This window comes from Zootoca vivipara, chromosome 4 (genome assembly GCF_965207765.1).
Source record: "Zootoca vivipara chromosome 4, rZooViv2.hap1.1, whole genome shotgun sequence".
Taxonomy (NCBI): domain Eukaryota; kingdom Metazoa; phylum Chordata; class Lepidosauria; order Squamata; family Lacertidae; genus Zootoca; species Zootoca vivipara.
Genome location: NC_142587.1, coordinates 77,995,690 through 78,020,064, shown reverse-complemented (window position 1 = coordinate 78,020,064; position 24,375 = coordinate 77,995,690). Strand labels below are relative to the sequence as shown.

General features: G+C 43.9%; 2 protein-coding genes across 5 annotated transcripts in view; one reads left to right on the top strand and one right to left on the bottom strand.

The window, feature by feature from the left end:
- LOC118085230 (cilia- and flagella-associated protein 337-like) overlaps positions 1-17,641 on the top strand; it is a 30,578-nt gene extending 12,937 nt beyond the window's left edge. For 2 of the 3 annotated variants that reach the window (XM_088668236.1, XM_035115657.3), the window contains 18 exons: positions 522-765; positions 1,873-1,975; positions 2,068-2,219; positions 3,886-3,988; positions 4,195-4,301; positions 4,409-4,488; positions 4,591-4,645; positions 6,388-6,433; positions 6,900-6,959; positions 8,842-8,995; positions 10,650-10,745; positions 12,034-12,092; positions 12,600-12,741; positions 13,557-13,596; positions 13,679-13,767; positions 15,586-15,770; positions 16,512-16,612; positions 16,696-17,641. In XM_088668236.1, the coding sequence (XP_088524362.1) occupies positions 522-765; positions 1,873-1,975; positions 2,068-2,219; positions 3,886-3,988; positions 4,195-4,301; positions 4,409-4,488; positions 4,591-4,645; positions 6,388-6,433; positions 6,900-6,959; positions 8,842-8,995; positions 10,650-10,745; positions 12,034-12,092; positions 12,600-12,741; positions 13,557-13,596; positions 13,679-13,767; positions 15,586-15,770; positions 16,512-16,612; positions 16,696-16,876 (1,997 nt within the window). In that variant the 3' untranslated portion in view covers positions 16,877-17,641. Of the gene's footprint in view, positions 1-521; positions 766-1,872; positions 1,976-2,067; positions 2,220-3,885; positions 3,989-4,194; positions 4,302-4,408; positions 4,489-4,590; positions 4,646-6,387; positions 6,434-6,899; positions 6,960-8,841; positions 8,996-10,649; positions 10,746-12,033; positions 12,093-12,599; positions 12,742-13,556; positions 13,597-13,678; positions 13,768-15,585; positions 15,771-16,511; positions 16,613-16,695 lie in introns of those variants that run through there. The other variant, XR_015949674.1, reaches the window with a different exon arrangement.
- Positions 17,592-24,375, bottom strand: part of HSPH1 (heat shock protein family H (Hsp110) member 1) — a 35,532-nt gene continuing 28,748 nt past the window's right edge. For both annotated transcript variants that reach the window (XM_060273803.2, XM_088668237.1), the window contains exons 16-18: positions 22,910-23,029; positions 19,171-19,332; positions 17,592-18,412 (exon numbers count right to left, since the gene is read on the bottom strand). In XM_060273803.2, the coding sequence (XP_060129786.1) occupies positions 18,218-18,412; positions 19,171-19,332; positions 22,910-23,029 (477 nt within the window). In that variant the 3' untranslated portion in view covers positions 17,592-18,217. The remainder of the gene's footprint in view (positions 18,413-19,170; positions 19,333-22,909; positions 23,030-24,375) is intronic.

The window sequence follows — 24,375 nt, the reverse complement described above, 5'->3', positions numbered from 1 at the left end:
GCCGGATGCGGCCCAATCGCCTTCTAAATCTGGCCTGCGGACGGTCTGGGAATCAGCATGTTTTTACATGAGTAGAATGTGTCCATTTATTTAAAATGCATCTCTGGGTTATTTGTGGAGCCTGCCTGGTGTTTTTACATGAGTAGAATGTGTCCGTTTATTTAAAATGCATCTCTGGGTTATTTGTGGAGCCTGCCTGGTGTTTTTACATGAGTAGAATGTGTCCTTTTATTTAAAATGCATCTCTGGGTTATTTGTGGGGCCTGCCTGGTGTTTTTACATGAGTAGAATGTGTCCTTTTATTTAATATGCATCTCTGGGTTATTTGTGGGGCCTGCCTGGTGTTTTTACATGAGTAGAATGTGTCCTTTTATTTAAAATGCATCTCTGGGTTATTTGTGGGGCCTGCCTGGTGTTTTTACATGAGTAGATTGTGTCCTTTTATTTATTGTGTATTATCAATCGTGCCAAAGTCTACTTGAGACCTGACGGTTGATTCAGAAACATTTGCCCTTCTACAGGTTGCGTTGTGGGAGCAACCAACGTTGAGCAACAGATGAAGGAAATAAAAGAACCCAGGAAAGATTCAAAGGCAAGAAAAGCTCAGTCGGTCCTAGGGTCTCCCTCCTGTAGAGCTGAGGGGGATCAGATTGTTTTCCGAGTCCACAAAGGAGTGAAAACATTTGCACTTAGTAAAAAGAACAACCTTATTGTAACTGGTGGGATGGATCGAATCATTCGGATGTGGAATCCCTATATGCCTGGGTAAGATTTTATTGCATTGCTGTAGCTGTTCTTATAAGATTTTGTTAAACTCTTTGGGCCATTAGTTATAAACTAGTATCATTTAGAACAAATAGATTGCTGTGATTTGTCTTCTGAAATATTGCATAGATGGACCTAGTATAAACCACAGCTACATCAATAAACTCTTAATAAATCCCAGAGTTTCCTAGGACGAGGGATGGATTGTTAAACCACTCTGAGAACTGTAACTCTGTGAGGGTGTCTCCTAGCAACACTCAACACCCCTTAACAAACTAAGGTATACAGCAGGCATCCCCAAACTTTGGCCCTCCAGATGTTTTGGGCTACAATTCCCATCTTCCCCGACCACTGGTCCTGTTAGGTAGGGATCATGGGAGTTGTAGGCCAAAACATCTGGAGGGCCGCAGTTTGGGGATGCCTGGAATAAAGGATTAGTTGGGAGGAGCCATGACTTTTTAAAGCAGTATACTGCTTTAAATGTTTAATGCCAGCAGAACCTTTGTGTTGACATCCAGGCCTGTCTCATAGCTGCCAAGTTTTCCCTTTTCTCGTGAGGAAGCCTATTCAGCATAAGGGAATTTCCCTTAAAAAAAGGGAGACCTTGACAGCTATGGCCCGTCTGCCAGACGAGGGTTATTGACAGTTACGGTGATTGAATCCAACTGGTGTCTTAACGTTGCATGAAAATCTGAGGCAGGTAGAGTCAAGAACAAAAGAATCACAGGTCATGCCCACACGATACATGTAAAGCTCTCTTATACCACCTCAACAGCCAAGGCTTCCTGCAAAAGAATCCTGAGAACTGTAGTTGGTGAATGTCCTACCCACTCTCAGCCCTCTTTAAAAACTACAGCTCCCATTATTCTTTATTTTGGGGTGGGTGGGGTGGGGAATCCCTGACTGTTGAAGTGGTTTAAGAACACCTTAAATGTATAGTGTGGATGTGGCCACACTGCGCTAGCTCATCCATCTTTCTCGCTTGGTACTACAATTCTCCCTCATTCGTATGTATTTCAGTTACAGTAGTGCCAATGTTAACCCATCTCTTTTGTTTCATCATATGTCTGAAGCTGCTCAGTCTTTAATGTTCTGGTCCAATTGCAGAAGACCAACAGGCATGCTCAGAGGCCACATGGCCCCTGTCTTCTATGTCCACATATCTGAAGAGGATAAAATATTCTCCATGTCAACGGACAACACAGTGAAGGTCTGTCTCTGTTTTTTGCATGCGCTGAGTTACACTTGTCACATCTTCAGTAATTTCTCTTTAGCGTGTCTCAATTTATTTATTTATTGCAGATTTGGGATGTTGAGGACCAGACTTGCTTATGCACAGCCTGTTCAAAAAACAGTGGAATTAAAGGAGAGATTAGTGCTTGCCACTACATACCAGGCATAAGATCACTCTGCGTTGCCACGGATACACTGGCTATTCTCCATCTAAGACTACGGTAAGAAGAAGAAGAAGAAGAAAGCAAACAGACCAGAACTCATGGTCTTAAAGCAAAGCTATGTGTTTAAATGAGTGTTCATGGACATGTTTATTTTGGAGAGTCCCCAACCTGGAAAGTGTTTCTAATCTGGATTGCGGTCCCTTGCCAGTTTTCTGCTGAAAATCAGCCCATGCTTGACTTATATTTGCCCTTAGAATAATAGAATCTTAGAGTTGGAGGGGACCCCAAGGACCATCTAGTCCAACCCCCTGCAATATAGGAATCTCAGCTAAAGCATCCATGACAGATGGCCATCCAACCTCTGTTTAAAAACCTCCAAGGAAGGAGAGTCCACCACCTCTTGTGGGAGTCTGTTCCACTGCTTAAACAGCGCTTACTGTCACAAAGTTCTTCCAAATGTTTAGTCGGAATCTCCTTTCTTCCAATTGAAGTCATTGCTTTCAGTCCTACCCTCCAGAGCAGGAGAAAGGAGTGAATGAGATGTTAGCAGTAAACCATGAATTTGGGGTGGGAGGGAGTAGCCAGGAAGAAAAAATAATTGGACACCAGGAAACTAGTTTGAGCCCCAATCCAGATTGGGATCATTCTCCGAATTGGGAAACCTCTGGCTGCTTTTTCTCCAAAATAAAGCAGTGTGATTACTCACGTTTGTTTAATCACATGATGAGCAACACATAGTAGTTTGGCCCTTAAACATCTAAGATCTGAATTTATGCAGGGGCACAGCTATGCAGGGGCGGGATGATCCGCTCACAGGGGTGCCACGGCAATCCGCCCAGGGGGGCAATGCGCTGAGCTGCCCGCAGTGTCCGCCTAGCAGACACAAGCCCTATGCTACTGTTTCGGGCAGCGCGGGACCCTGAGCCACCGCGTCACTCCCAGGAGAGACGCATGCCTCAGGCACGCTGCAGGCCAGGCCCCGCGGTAAGTGCCGCCCCCTGTGGTGTGTCATTTTGTCACCCCCTCAGGGATGACACCCGGGGCAGACCGCACCCCCCCCCCACTCTCTTCTTCCTACGCCCCTGTATTTATGGAGAATGGAATACTTGAAACTGCTGCCAACAAGGGTTAATTTACAGAGATGAAAACATTACAAAACCACAAAATGTTACAAAGTTAAATTCTATGTTTAATTTCAAACATTTTAAAATTTTGTTTTTGAAAATAATCTTGATGAGATCCCGGGGTGTTGTTGGACTGCAAAATATGGAGAACGGAGTTTAGGACTGGAAAAATGGAAAATGGAGAGAACTGACATTGACAGATCCTTCTATCCCTAATCTTAATGCAAATTTTTATAATGGGCTAGTGACTCAAGCCCTTTAAGTACTCAGTAGCACCCCTGCCAGCCTCAGATGAGGATATTTAGCTCAGCAGACACACCCCTGAACTTCAGCTATATTCACATCAGCTGTGCTTACACACCTCCCTTGCTGTATAAGGGACAGGTGTCAGAACCTGGTTTTTTTCCAGGCTGATTCTCACTTAACATTAAGCAGCAAGACTTAATTAAGAAAAAAAACTCCCCACATTTCCCACATATTGCAATTCTAAATCAGTTCTGGGGAGGCTGCCATCCAGACAAGCCACATACATGTGTACTTCCTGCTGTATTGATGGTTTGATCCTCACTTCTTTTGTTTTTTTATTCTCCATAAGGAAGATCGCCTCCAGATCCTCACTTGGTTACTTCCCATAAGAAGCCAGTTTTGTGCTGCAAGTTCAACAAAGTGTTCAGGCATGTTGTGAGCTGCTGTGAGGGTTCTGTAAGTAAAACGATACTGTAAAATAGAACCAATGTGCCAATGCGTAGCTGTTCCATTTTGACACATGTGGTTGAGTTTTTTTGTGTGTTTGCCCTCTATGCATAGAACTGGACTAATTTTTACTTCTCTTTCAAATGTGGGCCATTGAATCCTGACCATGGCGTTTATTCAGATGCTTTCCTATGTATGTGTGTGTTTGTGTTAAGGTGGTCAAAGTGTGGGATTTTGATAGCGGAAAGCACTTATTTGAATTTGGCAATGCTCATGGTGGTTCTGCGGTAACCTGCCTCGCCTTCGATCCTAGCAGAAGGAGGTATGTTTCTAAATACGCCTTTTTTGGGGGGGAACCCCCACTCTATATAAATTTTAGCTGTGTCCCCCCACGGTGGAATAAATGCATTTATTTCATTCACATTCTAGACTAATTACAGGAGGACGAGATGGTTGTTTGAATGTATGGAATTACAATAATGGGCATTGCCTGCACACGCTGAAAAGAGGTAAGCAGCATGCTGATGCAAACGGCCAAAAAAAAGGTTATGTCTGTAGAAAACTCACAGTACTTGGATGTTGCAATGCGGCTGCATTTTTCTTACCTGCAGAAGACAAAAGTGATGAAGTCTGTGACTGCACCTACGTGGAAGTCAACAAAAACAAGTAAGCAGTGCACACCATAATTGTATCTTGCCATTGAAGGGTGACCTCTTACGGAAAGGGGCGTGTCAGAGGGTCGTCGTGGCTACTCTAGAGTAACTCCGCTTGAGTCCAGTTTGCCTTTAAAGACTTTTATTGTGCAAAGTATTTACACTGCAGAGACAGCTTAAAACATGACCTCTCATTCCGAATCAGAATCCAGCAATGGCGTACGCCTGTTCCTACGCCAGCAAAGTAGTCGGGGCACCCCAAAACGCCTCCCCCTTGACCTGCGTTGCGGTGCTCTCCTTAACTCTTGCGCCGGAAGGAGCGATGCCCTCTCAGCCTCCTCCCTGTCAAGGCGGTGGAAGGGCTCTCCAGCATCCTTGAGCCCTTGCCTACATCTCTCCTCCCCTGAGCTTTCCCATCGCTCCGCACGCTGGCTTCTCTCTCCCTCTGTGTCTTTCGCCTCCCCCGTGGCTGCTTCAGACCCACTGCTGCTCCCTGTGCTTGGCGAGGTGGACGTTAGGATGATGGGGGCTGGCTGGGGTTGGCTCCCTGTAGGGAGTCACCCTTACAGGGCGGTTAATTTCTTTATATTCAGGTGCATTTTTCTTCTCCATATGGCATTCTGAGAATCAGACATGTATCTTTGTCACCTAAATTGCCCCGCCCCATGAGTGTTCCACAAAATATCCTTACTGTAAGGACTTCTTCGCCTTATACGGAGTGAGACCATTGATGATGGCTCCTCTGGGTTTCAGGGTTGGCCTTTCCCAGCTTCGTGCTACCTCAAATCCTTTTTAGTTTTTAGTCAAGGAATGCTAAGAGTTCAGTGTGCAGCCCTCTACAATGCAGAGCCTACACTGAGCTATGGAGCTTCCTTTGGGTTGTAAAGGCATTTGATCGCATATGAATACATACAATAGTGCTGCCAAACTGCCAGGGAAAAAAACACACGAACACCTTGGGTGCCTTTAGCAGGTGTTTAATATGTAGAGATTAGCCGGTAATGCTTTGAATGGCATGGAGCCAAAGGTGGACACCTGCCTATTCATGCAGATCAAGCCATTCATAAAAGGGATGCCTAGAGAGACCTGCTCAGAAGTTGTCAGACAGAATGCACACTGGCACATTCCCTGCTTGCTAAAGACCACATCAGGTAAAGAGTTGTTTCAAGATTTGTGTGTAGAATACCTTGTGGCTTGGTTGGGGGGGGGGGAGGAAGGAAATTCCTAGAAGTGAAACAGTAGATGTTTAGGTACTGTATTTGAAATATGCTTTGCTAGGGGGTATATGCTTTGCAACTGTAAAAAAAAGTACTTCCAATTCCGATTCCATCCCAGAAGAATACCATGGTCACTGGTATCAAACCTATCATGCATGCAGAAAGTCCCAGGTTCAACTCCAAACATCTCCAGGTAAGGCTGGAAGAGACCACAGCCTGAAAAACCTGGAAAGCTACTGCCAGTCAGTGCAGACAATATTAAGCTGCATGGATAAATGATCTGACTTAGTTTAAGGGAGCTTCCTCTGTTCCTGTGGCTTGAAACAGAACCCAACCAAATTGGGTTTTGATATTTCTAGAATATGGGGTTGTCATATTCCCCAAAGTGAAAATCAGGACAAAATTGAACTGGGGGGGGTGCTTTTTTAAAAGTTTTTTTTTAGAAATCCGAACATTTTGCCGATTCAGCAAAAATCCGCCTGGACGTCTGGCAGCCCTAAATATACGTGTAATATTTGTTTGCTAACTCTTCTTCCAGGTACATCATAGGTGTTGGATGGGATCGAAGGATAAACTTGTTTTATGTAAGTAGCAAAATTGCATACAAAAAGCATATTGATACGGTATCACATTTTATTATTGAAATTCACATTGCGCCAAAGCACTGGGATAGAAAACAGGTGGGGCAGATATTGAGCCTTGCCAATGGAATGGTAGAATTAAGGTTAAACTCTCATTTTGCACCTCTGGCTAACAACATTGTTGTTGGAGTCAAAAAGGCAGAAAGAGTATCATTGTCATAACCTCATAACTTCATGGACTTTGAAGTCATCTTATTTTACTTGTTATTTGTATTATATTTACTGTTTTTAATTAGGTTTTGTAATTTTGGATTATGCGGAATGCTTTATCTGAGTGGATGTAGCAACTGAGTAATTTCGTTGTTCCCACAAGGGGACAATGACAATAAAGATATCTTATCTTAACACGCATATATAGCCTTATGTTCACACACATGTATCTTTTTGTTTGGATGTATGTATGTTGCAGGATTCCACAGAAAACTTCCATCACTTTCAGAAACCTCAAGCCCACTGGCAGGATGATATAGTAAGATTGCATCTTGTCCTTATTCAAATCTAAATGACTTTTTTGTATACTTCGAAAACTATTTATTGATGCTGAGCTTATGTATGGTGTTTGATATGTAGAATTTCATATAGGTGATATGCAATGCAGTCTGAAGCAGGTAAAGTTCTGTTCAGCTCGCTGGAACTTAACCTCTCCCTTAGTAAGCCCTGAATGGCTGGGGAGGCCCGGCCAGATGAGCGGGGTATAAGTAATAAATTTTATTTTTATTTTATTTTATATTTTTATTTTGGATGCCTTTGAACAGTATGCATGGAGCTAGTTATGCCAGATTATAAAACTGTAAAGACTCAGCTACATTAGTCAAAAAACAGTGTTTTGAATACATTATAAACATGCAACACCAGATGGCGATGAAGAGCACAATATTTCTATGCAATTTTTCATAGTGTTTCTTTTTCTTTTTCTATGATTTATGACTTTTTATAGTGTTTGTCCCCCTTTGTGTAGAACCACCCTAATACTAGCCAGGGCCGTCTCAAGCAGGTCGGGCACCCTGGCGCTGAGGCGCAGAGATCGCTCTGGCGCCCCCGCCCTCGCAGTGCGCAGGACAGCTTCCGTGCGGCTTCATCGCGCAGCGCCCCCACTGCCGGCCCGGCGCCCTGGTGCCCGCGCCACCGGGACTACACCTAGAGCCGGGCCTGATACTAGCATTGGATGAACTGGACAATTTCAGTTTCTGCCTGCTTCTCTTTTTTTCCAGCCTTTAAGTTCAGTTCTCCCCATTTCCATATCAGTTTGCATTATTATTATTTTTTTAAAAAAGTATGCATGAAAGTTCAGGTGTCTTTTGAATGCATTTCATTTAATATATGCATTTCTGTATGGAATTTTCTCTACAATATACACATTTTTGCAAACAATTTCCTGTAACATAAAGCTTTTTAACCTTTATTTTCACTAATATAATTATTTTTTATGAGCACATTCCTATTATATAGTATATCTTTTTAAAATGCATGTTTGGGGTGGAGAATTGCCTTGCAAAATCAGGAGACTTGCAAACGAGGAAGTATGTCTGTATTTTAGTTTGCACACCTGTTCAGGAAGTGCAAATTGATTTCTCTCACATTCCTAGAAGAGACCAAATGAACACTGTTGGTTTTTCTGTGAAGGAGGGCCCAATAAAGAGATACTCTGTAGTTAACTATTTTCTGTGGTTGTGCATGAGCTGCTGTACTTCAGCAAACTCCTAGGGCATATAATGAGCACTGGCGGAGGAAGAGGAGTGCAGGGGGAGCGCACCGCCCCCGGCAGCGCAATCCCAGTAGGGTGCCATTGCAGCTTTCCCCCCCCCCATGCTGGGCGCCATGCCCCTGTAGGCGGCGTGCCCTGCCCTTGTGGGTGGCGCAGCCCGCCCCCAGGGTGCATGCCCCGCCCCTGTGGTCAGCGCGTTCCTCCGCCTGCTATCTGCCCCCCCCCGGTGCCGGAGTATGAAGCTCCACCACTGATAATGAGCTCAATATAACCCAGACGTCCTGTACATTCTAAGGCACAGATGGCCAAACTCCCATGATCCCTAGCTAACAGGACCAGTGGTCAGGGATGATGGGAATTGTAGTCCCAAAACAGCTGGAGGCTCAAGTTTGCCCATGCCTGTAAGGGGTAAAAGTTGGTCTGTTTTATTTTTTATGAAGACTTGTTCTTGGTGGAGTAGAGTGGGGGGCGACGACACGTAGCAACAATTTTGACGTTTGAGGCTTTGTGGTTGACCACAATTCAGTCTTATGTGGTGCCAATTTTCAAGGCTTGAACTGCCCATTGATCAATACATGAAGTACAGCTGCAAAGCGACAAGCACAAGTAACAACCAGCACTGTTTTTTTCACTCCCTCTCTCCCAGAACCGGGGACACAAAGAAGATATTTTGTGCATTGCTCAGTGCCCACCTACTCTCCTTGCAACCTCAAGTTATGATGGTGAAATTATTGTTTGGAATATGATCTCAGGTCACATATGTCGTAAATTCCACACTTCTATTGCCGCTGTTACCAAACGTAAGTTCACTCATCTAAAAAAATACTGCAGAAAACAGATTTACCCTTTATCCAGGACTACTATGTATGGATGAATCATTCTTCATGAATAATTGCCTGTGGAATTGAATAGATGTGGAAAACATGGAAGTTGAAACATGGAAGTGCATCCCAAGTTGTTTTATTGGCTAACAGGCCTGTTATGGTTGAGAGAGACACCAGTTTCTATCCCACAAGGATGTGATGTAGCCAGCTCAATATAATGACAGTTGCTGTTTTTTTTACAACTTTCCACTTGTAATTGGTCGTCTCCCAATTTGCAGATGGGTGGGCAGAAAGTCACCCTGCATCCGAAGTTAAGGTCTGAAGTCTCTGATATAGTATTAGTTCCACACAGCCCCCCCCCCCCTGCAAATAGTATTGTGATTGTGAGCAGATATCTTGGCATACAGCTCTTATTTTCTTGGAATGAGGACTTTTAAACAACCATCCCTGTCCCATTTGTCACGCAGATGTTATTTGAGTTGCTATAGTACAAACAACTGTTTGGGCTGTGGCACATGGGCATAGGTGGGGGGCAGGGGGGGCAGTTGCCCCCCCTAGAAGCAGGGCCGCTGGCCAGCCTGCCCTGCTGCCGTCTCCCTTCTCCCTGGCTGGCTGTAGGGCGGGTGGAGGGAAAGCCCCAGAGCCGCGCAAAGCGTTTGGCTGGCTTTCCCTCCGCCCGCCCCACAGCCAGCTGGCTAGAGGACGTCTCCCTTCTCACTGGCTGTGGGGCGGGTGGAGGGAAAGCCATCCAAATGCTTTGCACGGCTCTGGGCTTTCCCTCCACCCACCCCGGCGATCGCGGAGGAGGAGGGGATCGGAGCAGCCCGATTTCGGGCTGATCCTGGCGCCCCCTCGCCCCTGAACGACCATGGCTTTCCTTGCCCCACTGTGGCCCCTCCCCTCCCGTGCCTTGGCCCCACCCCTTGCCCCTCCCTAATTCTGATCCTGGCTACGCCCCTGCTGTGGCAGCTCTGCATGCATTCATGGAGTCAGGTTGAAAGCGATAAGGAAATAAACATTGCTACTTTTCGGCGACCCCCTGGAGCAGATTTGGGGGCCTGCAAGGAATGAAAGGGCAACTCCAGTTGCGTGAATGAAATGCAACTTGCATATTGTTGGATGCAACCCCTTAGGTTAATTTTTTTTTAAGATTACATTTAGTTTTTAGTCAGTTGGCAGACTGAAAGCCTGACAAATCTGCCAGGTATTTACATTGCATTAGAAAGCTAACTGTGAGGGAGTGATGCAGGCCTCCCTTGGAAGGGAATTCTAAGCCTCGGCATGGCAACAGAGAAGGCCCAATCCCCCATCCCAGTTAAGTGCAATGAGACAAAGAATTTTGATTCGGCATTAAGTAAATTTATACCACATGGACACAAAAATGTAGCAAGTCTTATATACATTTCAGAGTTCAACCTAGCAAAGCACCTTTCATCTACTCAATAGTAAGTCTGGGTTTGGAATGAAGCATCTGAAATCCAAGGGAGAGGAAATGTAAAAGTAAACATCAGGAAAGTTAATGGCAGGAGTGCTTGCCTGCAAATTGTGCCTTTTAACTGTAGCTTAAGTATTTGAATATTTAATGACGTTTCCTTTAAAGGAGCAGGTCTTTTCTTTTTGCCCTCCGCAGCTGTTGATGCAAGTGTTAGCCGTGTAATCTTTCTAAAGACCCGTGCGGTGAAATTTGAATCGGCTGCAGCCTCGCTTGTTTCCAATGGGCCGCAAGGTATGATTGGTTGAAATGTGGTTGGTGTTGTAGCCTACCAAAACTCTAGGCAACCAAACTAACCTAGTCAATCAAAATCATCAAGGGGTTGGAGCAACTCCCCTATGGAGCCTCTTGTACAAGTGGACACATATAGAACAGGAGTGGGGGTCCTTTGGCCCTCCAGATGTGGCTGAGTTGCAACTCCTGTCAGCCCCAGCAAGCATGGCCCATGGCCAGGGACGATGGGAGCTTTGGTTCAGCGACATCCACAGGGACAAAGGTTCACCTATCGTCAACACTGCAGAAACCCTTGCATAACCTTTGCAGAACAGGAAGTAATTGCCATGCTGATTTCTAAGGTAACAAAGCTGCGCATCCTACTAGGATCCTGAAGGAAGGGCACCTGGAAGAGATAATAGGCCTGAGGCTTAGGGACAGTGGAGCAGGGGCCCAGGAGGGCATAAGGTCTGGGCCTTGACATCCTGCGCCTTTTAAACATTGTATAGAAATGTTGTCTACCAACTGGATTTTGTCATCACTGTTGTACTATCATGGGGTGCCGAATTTCCGGCATCGATTTCATTTACTACATTCTTCTGTTTAGTCCTAATGCAACCAAGACTGACAGACTGGATTTCTTTCATCGTCATTTCCAGTTGGTGTAAATTGTTGGTCTCAAAAAAGTCACCAGAGATTCTCCCTGTGTCCCATAATTCAGTGGTCTGTGATTTGGAGAGCTGTTACGTTAGACCACGCTGGTGGCGCTGTGGTCTAAACCACTGAGCCTAGGGCTTGCTGATCAGAAGGTCGGTGGTTCGAATCCCCGCAACGGGGTGAGCTTCTGCTGTTCGGTCCCAGCTCCTGCCCACCTAGCAGTTCGAAAGCACGTCCAGCGGGAAGGTAAACAGTGTTTCCGTGCGCTGCTCTGGTTTGCCAGAAGCGGCTTATTCATGCTGGCCACATGACCCAGCAGCTGTCTGCAGACAAACACCGGCTCCCTCGGGCAGTAAAGCGAGATAAGCACCGCAACCCCAGAGTCGTCTGTGGCTGGACTTAATGGTCAGGGGTACCTTTACCTTTACCTTATGTTAGACCACTTATAATCATCATTACAAATCCCGCTGGTTACATGATTTCTACTCAAATGTTCTGAGCCACTTCAAGCCACGTGTTCAGTGTGGCACTGTAGTTATGTGAACCAGCCTTCAGACATTTCTGCTCGCATTAATAGTTTGTTGCTAAAAAAAGTATGCTTCTGCTTTGATACTATTAACTGGTTTGTCCCCTTTTGTTACAATTTTTTCAGGTCATCTGTATTTTTGGAGCCTGCGCGCTGGGGATCCACTCATAGCAAGTTTTGCACCTGTAAGTTTTGCAGATGTTTGCTGGGGTGTGGGGGTTCTGTGTTTAATTGCAGCAAAGGCTTAACAGTCTCTGTTTGAATGCATTGTGAGCTGAAATGTTTGTGTGATATATGTAGCCCAAAGCCACAATCATGTTAGTTAATCACATACAAATTGCTTGGAGGGTTGCCACAATTAACACCAGCTTCCCATGTGGTGTAAATCAGGGACAGCAATTTGGCAGCCTACAGGCTAGATGTAACTCAAGGCTGAGTTGCTGCAAAGCATTTTATGTGGGGCTGCCCTTGGGTGGCACAATTGTGGTGATTGTGGTTGATGGGAGTTGTAGTCTAAAACATCTGGAGGGTACAAGGTTGGGGAAAGCTGTGCTAGATGATGACAACTTCAGGACACCTTGATTGTTCTGGCATGGAGATTGAAGCTCTCCTTCCATTAGAATAGAGAAGTTGCCCATCCCTTATGTAACTGTGTTAACTAACAACATGGTCTGCATCAATGTGTGTTCCAGTCAAGAGGGAAATCCTTGATCACCGGCATTGCCGTGACTGCTGATGATTCATATTTGTATGCCGCCGATGAGGATGGATACGTGTATGTCCATGACATCAAAGATTATGCTCTTCAGCATCCAGAACAAGAAGCACCAAAGTGTATGTATATTTTACTTATAGTAGAGACGTTTAGCATCTTTGCTTTTGGGTTATAGATTGACAGCACAAATGCACATGTGTACTGAAAAGCAAGTCCAGTTGGACTCAGTGAGTTGAAATATCATTTACCCGGGAGTAAATCCAATTGAAATAAATTGTGTTTACTTCTATGTAGACATGTATAGGATTGCACTTCATGTGACTTCAAACACACCACACTGCGTGTAAAGGGATGTGGGTGGCGCTGTGGTCTAAACCACTGAGCCTAGGGCTTGCCGATCGGAAGGTCAGCGGTTTGAATCCCCGCGATGGGGTGAGCTCCTGTTGCTCGGTCCCAGCTCCTGGCCCACCTAGCAGTTCGAAAGAATGTCAAAGTGCAAGTAGATAAATAGGTACCGCTCTGGCAGGGAGGTAAACGCCGTTTCCGTGCGCTGCTCTGGTTTGCCAGAAGTGGCTTAGTCATGCTGGCCACATGACCTGGAAGGTGTTTGCGGACAAACACTGGCTCCCTCGAACAGTAAAGTGAGATAAGCACGCAACCCCAGAGTCATCCGCAACTGGACTTTGCGGTCAGGGGTACCTTTACCTTTTTACATACTGTAATGTATGTTTTATCCATGAACTGAGGCTGGATCTAGACACATCAAAAAAGCATTTCAGAAAAACGTGTTGTGAACTTCATAAAGGGAAAACACGTTGCCAAAGGACAGGACTCCACAGCTCCATCTGGTGACACAGTGTTATAATGCACATAAAGCGCTTTTTCTTTACTAATGTAGCTGAGTCCTGTGTTCTATTCCTTTCTGTTGCTACAGATGTGAACCACTGGAGAGCTCATTTGAATCTGGTTCCATCGTAAGTATTGGCTTAACCTTTAACAAAAATAAGTTGTGCACATGGATTTCTAACTGGTTGTCATCTCTGGCTTGATAAATAGGTTAGAAGTTATAGATGAAGAGAACATCCTGCTATCTTGTTCAACTGATCGTACTGTTCGGTTGTGGAGCCTGGATGGAGAATACATTGGTAAATGGCACATGCACAAAACACAAGGACCATATTACTCATTTAAGAGGAACTGACAGCTGTGTGTAGGAATGCACCCTAACATAGACGGTTGACACATTAATATTTACTAGGGCTCCAGTGAGCACCCACTCCTGGTGTTTGAAGCTGTGCGCATGCAAATCTAGCCGCATCTTCCCTGTAGTTTATTGAGAAATACTGCTGTTTGATATGTTTTCTCCTCGAACCAGCTTCTGTCTGATTTGAAAACTTAAGCCATGTGCCCATTGCAATTAAGCCGAGGTGTGTACATTTGAGACAGTAATTGCACATGTGCAGATGACAGGACATGCGCAGGTGACAGCTTCATGAATTAGAGTTGGAAGGGATGCGGCTGCCAGGAATGTGGGCGAAGACATTTCTGTCCTCTCTCTGGTGCATACAACATTATGCAACTTGAAACACGGGGTGGTGGATTTTGCTGCATTTTAGCCCCTCATGTGAACACAGTCTGAGTGTACTTGGCAACAAAACAAGTTAGACAGTCATTCCTCAAGTCCCTTTGATTCCAGTCTCTGTGGCTTAGTGGATGAAATCAAATTTTAGAACAGCAAATGCATTCCTTCTCATGCAACATTACTAAAATATTGAGCTATCCTCGCTCCAATTTTTAAAAAGAACTATGCGCAATCTCTTGTGCTTATCAAATGTCCACAGTCTAAGATATTGCAGCAGGTTGTTGGTTTAGCCGCCCTGAAGCAGAAGTTACTCTGACACACAACTGCTGTGTGCAAAGACGTAAGCACCCAATCTGCCCATGACTCCTGTAGGTACGGTACATTCCTCATTCCTATGTTATCATGAGGAGTTTTGGAACAGCTAGCCCTAGGACTTCATCTCCGGGTGTGCATCACCGGAGAATACCAAAGAGCTTGCAATATGTAAAGCAAAATTTTTTGAAAGGCACAAATATAGGATGGGTGACATCTGGCTTGAGAGCAGTACATGTGAAAAGGATCTAGGAGTCTTGGTAGACCACAAACTTGACATGAGTCAACTGTGATGCAGCAGCTAAAAAAGCCAATGCAATTCTGGGCGGCATCAATAGGAGTATAGCATCTAGATCAAGGGAAGTAATAGTACTACTGTATTCTGCTCTGGTCAGACCTCACCTGGAGTACTGTGTCCAGTTCTGGGCACCACAGTTCAAGAAGGATACTGACAAGCTGGAATGTGTCCAGAAGAGGGCAACCAAAATGGTCAAAGGCCTGGAAACGATGCCTTATGAGGAACGGCTTAGGGAGCTGGGTATGTTTAGCCTGGAGAAGAGAAGGTTAAGGGGTGATATGATAGCCATGTTCAAATATATAAAAGGATGTCATATAGAAGAGGGTGAAAGGTTGTTTTCTGCTGCTCCAGAGAAGCGGACACGGAGCAATGGATTCAAGCTACAAGAAAGAAGATTCCACCTAAATATTAGGAAGAACTTCTTGACAGTAAGAGCTGTTCGACAGTGGGACTTGCTACCAAGGAGTGTGGTGGAGTCTCCTCCTTTGGAGGTCTTTAAGCGGAGGCTTGACAGCCATCTGTCAGGAATGCTTTGATGGTGTTTCCTGCTTGGCAGGGGGTTGGACTGGATGGCCCTTGTGGTCTCTTCCAACTCTATGATTCTATGAAATGGAAGGTACTGCTATTTGACCAACATCCTGTTTAAGTAATATTTCTTTTTAGAAATGCTCTCTGCAGCCTCAAGTTACTGAAGGAGCTACAGTACTTCCATGGCATGCTGTTTCTTCAGTTACACTTGTTTAGAGATTCATTTCCTTTCTCTCCCCATAGGAACCTTTGGCCAAGCCGAACCTTGGGAAATTTTTACCCCATCCTCCTGGAAACATCCCATGGTTCCTTATGAAATCCTGATACATCCTCAAAGTATGCCCATTCACCCTGTGCTAGAAGGCAAGTCCTCCGATCTGCAGCTCAGAGAGCAAGAGAAGATAACGCAGGATCCTGCCACACCTAAGGTCCGTATGTCAACTGCAGTGGTGCAGTTAATAGGGGGAGGCCATGAGCCACATCCTGAGCCCACCAGTTTTTATGTATGCCTTTGTGTTCTGAAAGCATCGCTAGTCAATGCAAAATGAGCAAGTTGAATCGTTTTATTTTCCTGCATCTCCAGCAATTGTTGCTGGGGCAATGTTTCTGTTAAGGTCCCACTTTTTCCTTTAAAGGGAGCAATCCTATGGTCCTCGGGGTGGTTCTCTGGGCCCAGAGGATTTTGCAGATTTCCCTTTCTGATGGCAGGGAGAGGGAGTAAGCAAAGAATTCTGGGAGCATATAAGGTACAGTAAGATAAGCACAAAGAAATCCTAAAGCAGCCATGACCACACCCTGCCATTCAGTAGATGCTAAATGCACCTCTCTGGCCTATTAAAATTAATATGTAAATCCAGGAGGAAGGAAAAACAAACCTGTTAAATGAGTACCATGCTGAAATAGCAACTTAAAAGGCAGATGTTGGCAATGAAACCTTGAGCAAAAGGAGAACGATTTAACAGCGTGCAAAGTACAGAATGGAAATGGCTGCCATCTGATTGGGTACCAGCCTTATGCCATCTGCTTCAGTATGGATTCTCCAACATAGCAGCTCCCCAAACTTCCATGGCGGAAGATTCAAGAGCAGCAGCATCACCGGCTGCTATTGCTCTTCTAACAGCAGTTAAGGTGTATGAATAATGCAGTGGCTGTTCTTCTGCTTTCGGCAGGAAGCAATCTCTAATCCCCGGCTCTCCCCGGCTACAGTTACCACTGAGGACATTCAAGATGAAATTAGCAAGCGTCTTTATGCAAACACTTCAAGCAGGAGGTAAGCGGGAAGCCCAGGCTGGCAAGTAAATTGACCACAGAGTTTTCTCTTCCCACCTGCAACTTCCTTTCCCCACCCCCTAGGTTGAAGCATGAGCGATCCAAGCTTTTAAACAGACGGATTAGCCACGGGGGACCCAACACTTACCGCACAATCAACTATTATGAAATTGACAGTTTCCCGGGAAACTGTCGGAAGCCCGATTTGTCTGTTCTCGGTACAGACATTTTCAGTGCTAATTACCAAGGAGCAGCAAGAAACTGAGCCTGTCATTTGCCAAGTCACTGGAACCAGTGAAAAGTCATGCTTTAAAGTCCTGGTGTAATTTCTTCTGTTGTGTTATTCCCCCCCCTTCAGCTGAAATGGTGCTTAATAAGAATTTTCCTGAGCCCAATCCTCCTCTTTAAAGGTAACAGCGTTGCTGTTCTGTTGTCTCATCACACTGATACATACCTCTGCTCAAATGGATGGCAAAAACATTGATAGCCAGTATGACGCAAACTAGAGTTTAGCATGCATGTTTCACTTTTTTTTTTTTAACCGTGAGAGAGACTTAAAGGCACATCCTTAATTCTTCCACTGAAAACTGTTGGCTTTGGGTCTAGGTCAGGCACCCCCAAACTTCGGCCCTCCAGATGTTTTGGACTACAATTCCCATCTTCCCCGACCACTGGTCCTGTTAGCTAGGGATCATGGGAGTTGTAGGCCAAAACATCTGGAGGGCTGCAGTCTGGGGATGCCTGGTCTAGGTTCAAGTCATAATTTGGGTAAATGCATGGAAGATCAGCGAGACTTAAGTTAGACATGGCTAATTTGCATTCTAGTGGTTTCATACTTGAACTGGAGGCTAGATCCAGTCCACTGAGCCATAAGTATCTAATTTGTTATTCAGAAAGTATTTATGTGCTACTAACAGCTTCCGAGACCAAGGCTAGGCTAGAAACTGAGTAACACAAAACCAACACTGTAAAGAACCACACCATTTCAATGAACTTTATTAAAGCTCACTAAAGGCACCACAAGAACTTACAACAGGATCAGTTTAACCTTCATTCAGTTTTTTCACACATGAAAGCGACTTGTTGAGCAAGAGACGGAACTTAAGCAATTCTGCATGCTGCTTCACATATTCCTTCTAATTTTTTTAGTCTAGCAAATATTATGGACAATGGGTACAAATAACATTTTCTTTAAAGTTTTGGTTTTCGTGTATGCCTTTGACTGAATGTATTTTGCCAGTGGAAGAAATGTATCAAAAATGGAGAAGAAAGGAAAAACTACCTTGGTGTCTACAAAAAGCTCTAGCTGCAACCCTTTTGTAACAACCCCTTGATATTAGGTAGCCTTAACTGATTACAAAAGGTTAAATTCCCACACAGAAGATTTTGTTAAGTGTTCACAATTCCACAGGAATCTGAAAGTTACCAAGGGAATTTTCCTTTTAGGATTATCATGATCTCAACTTCTACCTTTTCAATATATTCGTTCCCCAAATAATAAAACAAAGTATAAATACCTCCCCTCAAACATTACATCCCCCCCATATCACATAACACATCTGAAGTCTTTTCCCATGATGAAGCTGCTCACTGAAATGCATTGGGTCTAGTCGAGGTCCATGTTAACTGGACTCTCGTTTATGTGACAGTCGCCATTTTGCTGCACTGTCTCAATGTTCTTAATCTCTTCCAGCTCTTCGTTTTTATGATTAGGCAATGGTTCTGGTTGCTCTTCCTGTTTGGGAGAGTCTACCTTTGGCTTGGCTTGGGTTACAATGGGCTCACACAAGCTGTGAAGCTCCTAAACAGAAAATAAAAAAAACCAGAAATTATATTGATGCAGTTGACCAATATGTATAAACTACTGCCTTATTTTAGCTCAGTCACCTTGACATGCTTGAAAAGCAACGGCTCTGTTTAGGCCAGAAACTAATTACAGTGGACGCTCGGGTTGCAAACGGGATCCACGTTCGCAAGCCACAGCCTTCGCAACCCGCGTCTGCGCACACACGGGTTGTGATTTGGTGCTTCTGCGCATGCACACGCGCCGAACCCGGAAGTAACCCGTTCCGGTACTTCAGAGCGCAACCCGGAAGTACGTAACCCGCAGCAAACGTAACATGAGGTATGACTGTACTGCGATAACCTGGCTGATGGCAGAAACATGCAGCCCTGCCTCTCCTCTCAACATCTAGTAATACAAAGTGCATCAAAGACGCCACCATGCTCAAAACCTTCCCACTCCCAGAAGTGGCAGCCAGTAAGTGCAGAGAGGAAAGGATGTAGTCTTTAATCCTATGCCATGTACCAGCAATGGGGAACCTGTGGCCCTCGTGATTCGGTTGGATCTTTCATCAGCAGCCAGCCAATAGCCAGGGATGATGGAAGTTGTAATCCAGCGACGTCTGGAAGGCCCCAGCCCTGCAATATCTCAACATCTATGCTTGCAATAGTTCACCCTGCTCTGCCCCTTTGTCTTCAGAATGAACTTCACCTAGGCTCGCCTTTCCTGGGAGATGAACCGTCAGAAAGTGTTTCTGTACCATGATTAACACTTACCCTCAGCTTTCCTTTGATCTCATTCACACACACGGCAGGATCCTGATCTAGACTTTGCTTTGCTTGGGCGTTCCGAATGTTGTGTAGCCATTCCATGGTGTCACAGACACATTTTTCTACTTTGTTGATCTCAGTTTCGTCAATATGGAGGTACTTCTCATCCTGAAACACAGAATAATGCAGTACATTGGAGATTATGTTTTCCCTGGCATCCTCAAGCTGATGAACAAGTAATATCCTATATCTGATGCTTAACCTAGGATGTCAGTTATGACTACAGTGGAACCTTGGTTCCCGAACACCAAGAACTTTGAAGTAAGTGTTCCGGTTTTCTAACGTTTTTCAGAAGCTGAAAGTCTGATGTGGCTGTTGGCTATTTTTTCGGCTAAAGGTTGCCAACCCCTGAACTAAGTGCTGCTTTGCATAATCCTCTCAAAAGGGATAAACGGGATAGTGTGAATAATGAGCGCTTCCTCTTCTCCAAACTGCGGCCCTCCAGATGTTTTGGCCTACAACTCCCATGATCCCTAGCTAACTGGACCAGTGGTTGGGGAAGATAGGAATTGTAGTCCAAAACATCTGGAGGGCTGAAGTTTGGGGATGCCTGTTTTGTTGAGGTTTTTTCACTGTGTGAGTACGTGCATCTGGTCACATAGCAATTAAAAGCTGGCAACATGCCCAGAAGAGTGATTCAGCAATCTCCAGGGCTGGATAATTAGCTTGGTGGTTGGTGCAGTAACCCTATTGGACTAAGGCTGAATTTGTGGGGTTTTGTGGAGAGTTGGTGGTGTGTTTCTGATGTGGTTATTGTGTTGTGGAGAGATAGAGAGAAGTACTGATCTATGTACTGTTTGTTTTGTTCTTGTAAATAAAGCTGTATATAGTTACACAGTACTAGTGGCAGTGAGTTCCTGTGTTCCTGCAACTTGCCTTCATCTTGCAACCAAGAAGTTTCCGCTGTGCCTGCGCTACTCTGCTGAGTTCAACTGGTATAGTTGGCATTTACAGCCAGGTTCAGCCTTGCCGGTCTTTAACATGTTTTACACCCTCCTATGTAAGAAACAAGAGTGGGCTATATAACCATTTATGGTGAAATATAAATTCTCAATTATTGGCTATATATAAAAGTACAGGAAGATTCATGCCTGAACTCTGCACTTCGCTTAGAAACAGGATTTATGATGCTGACATACAAGTTACAGCTAATATTTGATTAAAACATTTTCCCTTGTTTATTTTTAATTTTTGGTTGACCAGGTGTGTGTGTGGAATAAATCTGCTGGTGGGAAGCTTTTCAGATTAGTTTGTGATAACGACAGTTTTGGAAGGAAGATATGGGGAATTTGCTTTATGACAAAACGTGATGTCTTCATGAAGCTGGAAAATTTTGATGGGACATGGAAATTAAATAAAAATACTTATCTGGCCTTAAAACCATACTAAATTTGTGGCCATTACCAAATAAAATCAAATATATTATTAATGTGGAAGACTGGTTTCTTGTCTTCAACTTTGCAGTTTTTGCTGGGCTAGTGGCTGAATGAAAACCACCATATGAGGCTTCCTGTTTCCGGCGGTGAAAAATGGGTGACTCCCACACGATGAGACCTCAGCCGTGCTGGTAATTCAGGGTTGAACCGGGGGTAATTATGGGCAGACTCCCCAGGGTGGGGGAGGACTGTCTCGTAGACCTGCAGACCATCCAATATTGTCAGCTTGCATCAAGGTGCAAGCGGCAGGATGCTGGGTTCCAGAGCACGGCACGGCTGGCACTCTCCAAAGTCACCCTCATGGCTGGAAATATATGTTTGATAAAATAATTAGATTTGGACAATAAACAGACATAGTCTGGACTGAAGACTGAAAAAACCTGCAGAACTGCACAGTCCCTGGTGGTTAAGCTTGGACTTCAAAGAGATTCTCATCATGGTGTTTGGATTATGGAGGTGATTGGTATGTTCCTTTTCTTCTCAATACCTACACAATTGTTTTTCTATGCCAAGCCTCATTAAGAAACCTAATTATTTTTTTAAAAGTACAGATGGACTTCTATTTATAATTAAGTATTCAATTGTGCAGCTTTACTTAGACTTGAAAGACTTTATAAAGATAAAAGAAGAAACAAGATGGCGCTTGTTAATATGACGCAGCACGGAAAAATGAGAATTCCTCCCTTTTTCGAAGGAAGTGGGAAATACTTGCTAGCTGACTTTATAATGATTTGGGATAACATACAGTGCATCTGTGTGCAGAATTTATTCATTATGACCGAGCGAGAAGGCTTAAATGGATGTCTAGCAAACCCCCCCTTCTAGGGCCCAGAGGGGGGGGGATTGTGTGGTTTCCGGAAAAGCTGATCGATCGCCAAATGACTTATATCTGCGGAATACAGTTCATTTACACTGCAATATTGCAAACAGTATGCTCAACAATTTAACGACAGGAAATCAGTAACAACTTAACAATGTGGAAGTAAATGCGTCATTAAATTTCAAACGACAGGCTTGGACAACAGCCTGGATTGGAAGATTGGAATGAATTCAGGAAAAACTGTGCTGGCAAATAGACTGTTGAAAAAATATATGTACACAAATAAAGCTGTACTCGATGGATGAAAGGATATATGATTTCTGACATGATTGAGAATCGCATAGCCAGGGACAGAGAACTTTAAAGCGTTAAGATCAGAATGTGGAAAATATGAGAACAAGAAGGCGGCAGGAACGAAGATATTGGAGATATACTTCAGAGGTCCAGACTATGGGAAGCCCGGGAAAATTAATAATTTGGATTGTAATATTTTTTTTTAAATTGGATTATGATTAGATGGATATGTTAATTGGCTGTTTTTATTGGAAAATCAATAAAAATGATAAAAGAAAAAAAAAAAAGAGAATCACCAGATGAGAAAAGTATCTCAGAGGTTTCCCCAAATGTTTTGGACTACAACGCCCATCAAATGTGGGCCCAGCTTTCTCTTATTAGGTATCAGGCAGCCGCCATTCTCACTAAGTTTCAGATAGCAGGCTAAAATGGTTTTATTTCAGGAGACCTTTTACACCGTAAATGCTGCTCTAATATTTAAAAAATAAGATAAGATATTATTTAACCAAAATGGTCAAAGGCCTGGAAACGATGCCTTATGAGGAATGGCTTAGGGAGCTGGGTATGTTTAGCCTGGAGAAGAGAAGGTTAAGGGGTGATATGATAGCCATGTTCAAATATATAAAAGGATGCCATATAGAGGAGGGTGAAAGATTGTTTTCTGCTGCTCCAGAGAAGCGGACACGGAGCAATGGATTCAAGCTACAAGAAAGAAGATTCCACCTAAACATTAGGAAGAACTTCCTGACAGTAAGAGCTGTTCGGCAGTGGAATTTGCTACCAAGGAGTGTGGTGGAGTCTCCTTCTTTGGAGGTCTTTAAGCAGAGGCTTGACAGGCATATGTCAAGAATGCTTTGATGGTGTTTCCTGCTTGGCAGGGGGTTGGACTGGATGGCCCTTGTGGTCTCTTCCAACTCTAGGATTCTATGATTCTAAATGTTTTAATCTATGTCTTAATTGTTATACATTACAGCTTTTAATTATTGCATCCAGCTTTGTGGGTGTACATTTTTACAAACATATTTATAATTCTAAGTTATTAGCTGCTTTGAAGACAAGTCAAAAAGTGGGATATAAATCAACTGAACAAGTAGCAACAACACATCATATTCATTCTCAGTGATATCACACACACCTTCTTCCTGTATTCATCAGTAATCTTGGCATAGTTTTGCGCTTTATGCTGCAGCTCATCCAGCAACTTTGGTCGTTCTTCCGCTTCTTGATATCTTGCTTCAATGGGAGCCCCAAATGTCTAGAGAGACCAGAAGGATTCACTATACATTCAAGGAAACTTTTAGATCGCTTATCTGCCACCTAAAATGCCTACGAAAAGGTCTTTGGCCCCTTGCACTGGATCTTCCTGCCCCCTAAAGACTCTTCTAACCCCCCCTACAAAACCCCCCAGTAAATCAAATGTTTATTATGGTTGACTAACCATTAAAGAAATGGCAAAATATTATTATTATTATTATTATTATTATTATTATTATTATTATTATTATTATTATTATTATTACGGTCAGAGACCAGCCTGTAAAATACATAATGGGACTGCACTCCCAAAGCAAAGCAGACATTTAAAACAACATACAGCCGTGACTTACATGTTAAAAAATGCGCTAAATGCGTAAGCATATAAAATCTTTAGGAAAAACTACCGAAGAAAATTGGCCCAGAGTCACCCATGGGTCCAAGTATGGGGATTTCTTGACGGACTAATTTGTATCGGGGGATGGCCTGCGCCTACAGATCTGTAGACAGAATCTGGCGACCATCTGGGTCGTCTTATGATCTTTACCTAAAAGGAGATCAAATTTGTGTTTTTCCGGGAGGTCAGCAAGCCTCTTCAGCAAGTGGTCAATAGTATCTCTACGTGCCTCATTATAGAAAGGACACCTAAAAAATAGATGTTCGGGGGTTCCTATATCCCCCAATGGGCAGGCACAAAGTCTCTGGGCATATGGGACTTTTTTGAAGGATCCTTCCAGGACTGGGGAGGGCAGAGTCGAGCTTCTGGCAAGTGTAAAGGCCCTTCTTGCATTTTTGGATACAAGAAAATAGAGATATGCTGCCAGTGCAGCAACATATCTCTCAGTTTCTATAATTTTGTAGGCGGGGCACCTTAGGCAGTCCTGTTGTCTCTCAGTGTCTTTCATTCTTTGCCTGACTGTAGCTTTTGCTTGGCCCAAGCCCATTCTTAAAAGAGCTTGAGAGGCAAAGCCCCGTTTCTGAAGAATGTTCAGGACTGCTGTGGCAAAATATAAAGTAATGCAGAAATCACATCCGTAGGAGGACCAGTTGTAAAGGCGAATAGTGATGAATTAATCAAAGCAGGTCTGAGAGATGTGCTATTGAAATGTGGTCTTTTTTGTTATTATATTTTTGTTTTGCTATGTTATTATGAAATTGTTTTTGTAGTGTGTGGTTGAAATGCATCCCTGCTTCTTTGTTCTAAGCCGCTTTGAGCAGGATTATTTTTGTTTGTTTGTTTGTTTGTTGTGTGTGTGTGTGTGTGTGTGTGTAAAAGCAAATTTACAAATAAAACGAGTGAATGAATGTTCCAACGTTCAGATATATTGCCACCACCTATCCCAGTAA